We start from the raw sequence: 8,799 nt of genomic DNA, 5'->3' as shown, positions 1-8,799 counted from the left end.
AATATCCACTATTAAATTTTATGAATTCAAACTTAGTTATCAAGTACACTTACCCTGCATTTAGTTGCCATATTCTGCCACACCAGTAATGAATTTAATAACGCAATTCTGTATTTCATTTTTACTCGGTCAGTCCTCACTCCATTGCTATACATAATCAGTTGTAGCTTGTCATAACCAACTAGCACCTACACCAAAGATTTGCAAATAAAGACACAAGATGTTTGCTCCAAAGCACCCTTGAAGAGAGACTTGGCCCCTTCATTCTTGATAATATGTGAGAATGCATCGAAAGAGCTCTTATACTTAAGAACTTATCCTGAGGTCATCATCCTCCTCCTTCACACAGTATCAATTGGGTAGGACACATGCCATGCTCCTATTGTGATTCCCCATCCCAACTGAAAACTTGCTGGAAAATTATCCTGTGATTACCAAACTCAAGAAGCAAACAATGAGTAATTGCCATAAACAACTGATTTTAACGAATCATACAGTCCAAAGTACATACCACGGTACATGATAATCCCAATACAGGAGATGCCAAACCCACAATAAAGTCCTGCAATGCCATCGGATTTGAGGGTCTTCCTGTAAAACATCTATCAGACCGTTGAACTGCCTTTCACCACCTTTTTTAGCAGCCTTAGTGTCATTGACTGGATGTGTTCGAGCATAATCCAATGGATAGACAAATAAAAGAGATGAAGCACCAGCTGCACCTCCTGATGCCACATTACCAGCAAACCATTTCCAGTAGCCATCTCTATCTTTCTTGAAGTTAAATAGTCTTTTAAAGTAAAATTTAAGGCCTGGTAATATACATTCAGGGTTAAATATTTAAAAGAAAGCCTCGGAAATGTTTAAATAATTTGAAACTCCAGACCATATAGTTTTCATTACGAACTTCTGAGAGAACACTGAATTAAAATAGTTTACCTTGGAAGGCTATTTGGGAAAAGCAGATTTGTAATCAGGTTATGATGAAACTCCAGCCCATATCTCTTCATTTGGAGTGCCCATAATTCTTGGAAGAGAAAACCATAATAAGTAGAAGGTAAGTACAATAGATATTACATAATATAAAGACGCTAAACGGTAATTAACTATAGCACCTAAAAAATCTTGAACAATGATAAGGCGACAAAAACACACAAGAATTTAAGTTTAAACATTCTTTTAATTAGGGATAGCCTTTCTCTCCTTTCCATTTGCCAAATAAAATTTCATTCAATAGATAACAATCACTTGACTGAATTTTGTATATTAAACCCAAGAACATTGAACTAGTTTTCACCCAATTCTTTTACTTTTAGTTCCATTAGCGCCTACTTTTCATTCAGGGGAAACTATGAGAACCATAAGAGATTAAGAACATAACTAGGGTTTGTGTAACCAGAAAATGGCAGGCAAGTTAGAACGATACGTACTAAAAGTTGTCTAAAAGTTCAAAAACTATGAGATTACACTCCTGATGACAAGTCAATACAATTTTATGAAAACTAACTCACTAGAAACCGATGATAAACATAAACAAATCATTACATAAACACCCATTCTTTTTCCTATACTTGTTTGTTAAGAATTTGAGATGTAAATGTTAAGCTTACTCAATCTTGAGATAATTAAGTTAAGCTACAAATTCATTTCACAAAAAAGCGAAAAACATACCATGTGAAACTTCCACACTCATCTAACATTATGTGATTTTCAAACCGTATAAACAAACAATCACAAATATCAAAAGTGCGTCACTTTGAGAATTTCATAATATTGAAGCCATAGCCATAATATCCTATACAATAAGCAACCAATCAACTTCATATTTATGAAATCCATATAGAGGGTGAAACAATTCCAAAACTACATGGGTCTTACTCTTTTTCCATTATCCAAATATCTCTCTTATACTCTTATATTCTTACAAGATTTAATTTCTATCAATCATGGGGCAAATTAACTCTATAAAAAAACTTGGAAACCATTTACCAACCTTTCCCTTTCAGCTATTCCTTTGAATTGTTCAAGAGGTTGGGACCACGGCTTTAAATTCAACCTGGGATTCTCCACTGCTTGCTTTCCCTTGTCACTCCCAGTAGATCCTGGTTTCGCTGATGTTTCACTTGCATGCAACTCAATTACAATTTCCACATGACAGGGATTGGATGGCAGTCGGTGCCCCTTATTGCAGATAACAGTTGATTGTAAACATTCAATAAATTTAAATTCTATTCTACTCGACTTTAAGATTATAAAACTAGAAATCCAACTTCGAACAATTAGCAAAAAACTTAGCATTACCTGCTTATAGTCAACGATAGGTGGTTCCAAAGTGTCCAGTGGCTCTGATCTTGGAAGGAGCTTTATCTTAGGCCATTCGACTACTTCTGCAGGTATCACAGGTTGCATTTGTGGCCCACCCAATTTACATTCAGCAGAAGCTGGACGAATCACCTTGCGGTTGAATGATAAATTTGGCTCTTTAGCTTTAGTGTATGTATAGTACATTTGGGGCATCACCCTTTCCTGATAATACACATTCCCTAACCCTTGAATTTTCATCCTCAACTACCCTAGCCCTTCTCCTCATACCTCCCCCTCATTCCATTAAAATCACCCCTCTCATTCTCCACTCCACTAAACGAATTCGACCAAAAATCAGTATCATCCGAGAACCTAATGACTTCAACATCAGTGATTTACAAACCATATAAACAAACATTCACAAACTATAGCTATATTCACAAATTATATTCTACCAATCTAGAGTTAATGCAAAACTAGGTAAAATAAATTGACTTTACCAAACACCCTCATGCTTAGAATGAGAAACCCACAAAAATCCAAATAAAAAAAAAAAAAAAAAAACACAAACCTTGATGTGAGAATGCACACAAAACCTGTTCACATCAATTTTAAAAATATAATGAATAAAGTTACTTCATTTGAGCTCAATAGCTAAACCCATAGAAAAAACATATTATCTTTAAAATCAAAATTGAGAACGAGTTAGAGTGGAAAGAGATACATGAGTTAAAGGAAGAAAAATTACCTTTGATTGATGGCGTTGAAAAGAGAGACACAATTTGGAGAGAATATATGCGTTGAATTTCTTGAAAAACAACAAAAATTTGGGAGTGAGATATTTTTAAGAGAAAATTAGTTTAAGGAATGAGCTGAGGGAGATGACCTTGCCTCCCTCTTGCTGCAGTTGTGTGACTGACCTAAAAATTTTAGACTACGTTATTTTCTTTTGGGGGGAACTAAAACATTTTTGGCACTTGTGAGAGTTTTCCATGGTCCATTTCGGACCGACGGTTGCCAAATCTCATAAACAATTGGCATACAAGAAATATCCGTCAAAGGTGTACAACAGTTATTAACCGTCAGATATATCGACGGCCTAAAACAGTGGGATGTCTGTCGGGTAAGAATATTTTTTAACATAATGGAAAATAACTAATCCGACGGGCATTTTTTGGAGGCCAACTAACTAGAACCGTCGGAAACATGCATTCAACAGATAATAGCCGTCAGCATACCTCTATTAGGTCTATCGGGTAAACTCAAATTTTTGGTACTGATTGACATTATAATATATGTTTTAATCACAAAATACTTATGCATGCGTAACTTAAGTTGATGAGATTTGTAAAGATTAAGTGGATGAGATTTGTAAAGAAGACTTTGGAAACTACAACCACTCCATCCTCAAACTCTTTGGCCTTCGCCAGTTCAGCTACACTCTCCTTCACCTATATTCATATCGTGTTTGGCCCTAACGATAAATTAGATTTTGTTTTGAGAAACAAAATGGCTCAGGCAACATTTTAATGAGAATTATTGAGCATAATATGGTGAAATGAACTGACAATTTCGATAAACACACTCATAAGTCTTAAATCTCAAAGATTGATGACCCAACAATAACCCACCATCAATAACCTCATCCATATAATAATCTTTTAACATATTTCCAATCTAAACCACTCAATTCTATATTTTCAGATCCATGAACATAAAACTCTAAAAGAAATAACTAAAACTACCAAGTAAGCACTCCAAACCCAACAACGCCAATCTTCAAGCAATGATTTATGCAACTTGGGTCGTTCGTGCAAAACCATGAGGATGTACCACCAAATTCAGAATCAGGGAATCTAATGTTACCTGCAACCCAAAAGGTCACACCATTTTTTTTTAATGAATATAATGTTAGCTTATTTAAAAAATGATATTAGCAATAATTTGTAGCTAAAACTAACACAAACTAGGTACCCATTTTTTTTAATATGAATGAACATAAGCTTTCCATACTATTATGAAGTCAGTTAAAACAAACAAAGAATCATTTGAGTAGCCCACTTCCTCAAAGACATCAATTAGAACTTGATGTGTCAGTAGCAAAGTCTAATGAGCTACCTATTTAAAAACTCAGGGACAAATTCAAGGTAAGTTCATTTATTTGAGATAACAAATGCAACTTGTCTCATTAGCTTGCAAATAATTCAATCGAGAACTATGTAATAATGAATTGGGCAGTGGAAATGAATACTTTGGAACAAATTAATACAAAAAGGCACACAGAGGCATGAACACCATGAAAACAACCTACAATGCAAGTGGAAATGGGCTGGCACCACATTAGCGCGGCACACCTATAAATATGTACCTTGAGTGTCTCTAAGAACAGGACTCTTATGACTTCAGAAATAGGAAAAAGAAGATGCAAGAATTTGAAAGCTTGGTAAAGTGATACGGTAGGCAAAGTTGATTGTCATTTGCTTTCATTTGCATAAGAAGGGAAAGAGACAAAGTTTGGTGGAGCAAGGTTATTTGGCTCAAGCACTCATGGCTGGTTCAGCACGAAAATGGATTCACAAGGCAGTTTCTATTGAAGATGGAATACAAAAAATCAGGATTCTTGCTACAAGAGTACTAGATGCCTGTTTTGCGAGAATTAAGCTAAAACTTCTGAATTCATGTGGTGCTGCCCAAGATAAATGGAACAGAGGGAGTGGCTGCATAACCTCTTCAACTTCAGATGTTATTGATACAATTTGAAAGACATTCTTCATGCATCAATGAGAGCAAGCTCAATTGTTAAAAAAAACTATGGCCGGTAGCTGTAAGTCGTCTAGTGGTTGAAAATTGGAAAACAGGATTAAAAATAGATTAAAGATAAGCATATAAGCATATATTCATTCCCGAGTTCAATTTGCAGTGAGGAATGAAATATCAGATTCAAGTAAGCTTTGGGACTATGTATAATACACCTCAGGACCTCAATACTTTAGCAAGGCTGGGAATTAGCCTAAAAATACAATATTGATGTCTCTTGTGTCTGTCACGAAAGAAGAAGAAAAGGTGTCGGGGGGGAGGCCAACTCATGAAGTAGAGAAAAGCATGCAGGTTGTTTCAATTTATTAGCAGAGGACAAACTTAGTCTACTTAAATTATCAAAGGCACCAAGTTGGGATTGTCTTTACCCTATCAACAACTACAATAACAATTATAAGTTGGGATTCTCTTATTATTTTTTTCAATTATAAGTAAATACATAAAATCTAGGGTAAACTTTCATTTTTCAGAACAAGATTCATAACTGCCATCTTCAGTTATGTTGTAGAAGTTTTTGGGAGTGAAAATATACTAGCTACAACATGTAAAAGAGCTTGAGTCAAAACAAGTATACCTGAACACACTACACTAGTAGAAGATGTGTGGTCTTCAAGGTTGCACAACCTCAAGAAGCTTCTCATAGATTTCTCTGGCAGGCGAGTCCTCTCTACCTTTTTATTTTGATTGGCAATCATGTACCTAATTCAAGCAAAAGAATATCATTAGACATATTCAGATCATGTGGTGACTCTAATGAGAACTTGTTCAAGATTTTTCACAAAAGGTCCGAATACAAGACCAACATTATATTTAGATTTAAAAAACGAATGAGTGCACATTGTGGAATAAGCTCTCAAAAGTCATAAGCAATTAGATATAGGTATTTCTAAAGTTGAATAATAGTGACATAGTATGTTTAACATACTGTGATAGGAGCAAAGCATGTTGGGAAGCTTCTTAAAAATGTTAGTGATTCAGCGAACACATGGTAATATTAGCTAAGTATATTCTTTAAGGATAATAGTATCAGGCAAAATGAGTATTTGATTAGTTTCTTTTGGTTTCTACATTACTAGCTTGGATCACAAGCAAATAAGCAATTCAATCTATTTTCGTTTCCATTTACATGTCATGTACATTGTTTAAAGTGTAAAATTTACACTCTAAATGTCAAAAACATGTTTCCAATGGTGTAAATCTCAGGTGATAAGCTAATAGCTAATAGAGGGGGTGGGGAATTCTCCATCGGGCTATTAGTTAATAAACATCTTGGGCGTCACTTGAAGTAACGTCCCAATTAAAAAGAAATTCGGACGTCACTTAAACTCATGTCTGTTTTATTTTTTTTAGAATTGTAACGTTTGCGACGGGTAAAGACCATCATTTATTGGTTGGCCCAGTTTTAATAAACTACGGATGTTACTTAAAGTGACGTGTGTTTTATTTTTATTTTGGTTAAACCCCTTGCGACGGACTTTGACCGTTGGTTTTTCTCAGTTTTTTAATTTTACAAACTCTTAAACTTTGTTGCATTGGATACCATTTTGGACGTGGAAACTATTAATGTGTAACAGGGGACATAAAATCCTAGTGGCACCAATGCACTTATGTGGAGATGTATATACCAATGCACTTATGTGGAGATGTATATATGCACTCTCCATTGGAGATGCCCTATAAACTTGATAGTTAAAAACGAGCAAACCAATGCAGTAAGTAGTGACAATACCTTTCAGGAACACAATTAAAAAAGTAATTTCTTCATGGAAAATAGATTAATGAGAATTAGTTAAATACTTTTATTTGATTGCGGCTGCGTTGCACATTGGAGAATGAAGTTTTGCATATTTTTGTTTGTGCGAGAGAAGAGAGAGAGAGATGAGAATAAAAAGCTTCAAATGGCTAGTGGAAAGAGATGAAGAGGGCGTTGACTTGTTCAACGAGGGTAAAACCGGAACAATGAGTGAACAAGTTAAGCCTACGAACTTAAAAAACAAGAAAAAGAACACTAAAATCTTTTCTCTTTATTACAATCTCCTATCGAAAGTTGAAAGTTGAAAGTTGAAAGTTGAAACCTTCTCCTTTCAGTTTATACTTTCAATAAGTTTTTATACCCTAACTCCTCCACTGCAATTGTTTTTACTTGGATAGTGATGGCGCAAAATCAGATGAAGAAACCGAACATACTGATAACGGGTACACCGGGAGTAGGCAAGACGACCACGTCATCTTTGCTCGCTGACGCTACGCAACTACGCCACATAAACATAGGCGAACTGGTTAAACAAAACAACTTGTACGATGGTTGGGACGAAAATTTCCATTGCCACGTCATCAACGAAGACCTCGTATGTTGAATTGGGTTTCGATTAATTTTATACCTGTCTAACTTATTGTAATTGATTTTAAGTTTGATTTTGCCACTATATAATAGCTGTCTCAACTGTCTTTTGACTGTTCAAACGTACAAATTGGTTGATGCAGTCTTTTCTCAACATCTGTCCATGACTTACAGGTATGCGACCAGCTTGAGGACATGATGGAAGAAGGTGGCAACATTGTGGATTACCATGGTTGTGATTTCTTTCCTAAACGCTGGTTTGATCGTGTGGTTGTCCTTCAAACAAATAACTCTGTGCTGTATGATCGCTTGAGCAACAGGTTTAACTTCATATTTACACTATCAACTCTATTGTCTAATATGTACATCACTAAATATTTACTGTTTATTTTCTTCAGAGGTTACATGGGGACGAAGCTGTCAAACAATATCGAATGTGAAATCTTTCAAGTGTTACTTGAAGAGGCTAAAACCAGTTATCCTGAGGAAATAGTTATAGCATTACAGAGTGATTCCGTTGATGACATTAGTAGAAATGTGGGCATGTTGACAGATTGGTTAAGGAATTGGCAACCAGCATCTTGATAACAGTGTGGAGATGATGCTCCTCTTGATTCCAAAAGGCTATCTACCAAGCAAAGGCCAACCTATGTTGCAAGTGTATGTGTGCAAGACTTTAGTTGGCTTTGATCCGTCATCTGTCAATACTGTTCTTTACTGATTGATGAATATGATTGACTGTTATGGTTTGATGGCTGTGGGCTGTGGCTGTGGCTGTGGCTGTGGCTGTGGCAGATTCATTTTCCTTTCCTTTTTTCAAATAAAATATAAGCTGGAATTTCCTAAGATAACTTCAATTTGGTCACAGGGCCTCACATTTTTTTTCTTTCTTTTGGTAAATTTGGGTGACTGTAAGATCTTATATACAAGTAGAACTATAAACGTTGTAGTCCATATAGGGGGTATCGGGACATCACCGTATTTTAGTACGAGTAGCACCTCAGTAAGATCTTTGGTTGACTTATAGGATGTGGGTCAGTTTCGTTGAAGGGGCTCCAAAGTTTAATGTTGTTCAAAACAGGTAAGGTGCAAAACCTCCTAAGAGTATTAGGGTCAGGATTGAATTTAGGTTTGGCCAGTTGCTCTGTAATAATTAAGAAACTGAGTACTGAAAGAACCCTTATTTACTCTTGCAGTCTTGCACCAAATAAATGTATCAATCCATTCCTTAGTTATGAGCCATGTAGGAGTATTTTCTTCTTTCGAAAGTAAATTTACAAGGACGAGATTTTTGCAGTTCCATAGTTATTTCGGAAAATATGGGAGCGCAATGGTAC

General features: G+C 35.6%; 1 protein-coding gene and 1 long non-coding RNA gene across 2 annotated transcripts; one reads left to right on the top strand and one right to left on the bottom strand.

Moving 5' to 3' along the window:
• Window positions 1–240: 240 nt before the first annotated feature.
• Window positions 241–2,164, bottom strand: LOC147482254 (uncharacterized). Its single transcript, XR_015206826.1, has 4 exons — window positions 1,994–2,164; window positions 940–1,027; window positions 512–812; window positions 241–408 (listed from the first exon to the last, which is right to left on the bottom strand). It is a non-coding gene; the product is annotated as an uncharacterized LOC147482254 (long non-coding RNA).
• Window positions 2,165–6,945: 4,781 nt separating this feature from the next.
• On the top strand, window positions 6,946–8,308 carry LOC147482253 (adenylate kinase isoenzyme 6 homolog). The gene is made up of 3 exons (XM_086580870.1): window positions 6,946–7,469; window positions 7,637–7,782; window positions 7,861–8,308. The coding sequence occupies exons 1-3, from the start codon at window positions 7,275–7,277 to the stop codon at window positions 8,045–8,047; spliced, it is 528 nt and encodes a 175-aa protein (XP_086436996.1). The 5' UTR covers window positions 6,946–7,274; the 3' UTR covers window positions 8,048–8,308.
• Window positions 8,309–8,799: the final 491 nt, after the last annotated feature.

Source organism: Coptis chinensis, chromosome 8 (assembly GCF_015680905.1).
Source record: "Coptis chinensis isolate HL-2020 chromosome 8, ASM1568090v1, whole genome shotgun sequence".
Lineage (NCBI taxonomy): Eukaryota > Viridiplantae > Streptophyta > Magnoliopsida > Ranunculales > Ranunculaceae > Coptis > Coptis chinensis.
Note: the sequence above shows the minus strand (reverse complement) of the source record. Positions and strands in the feature narration are given on the sequence as shown.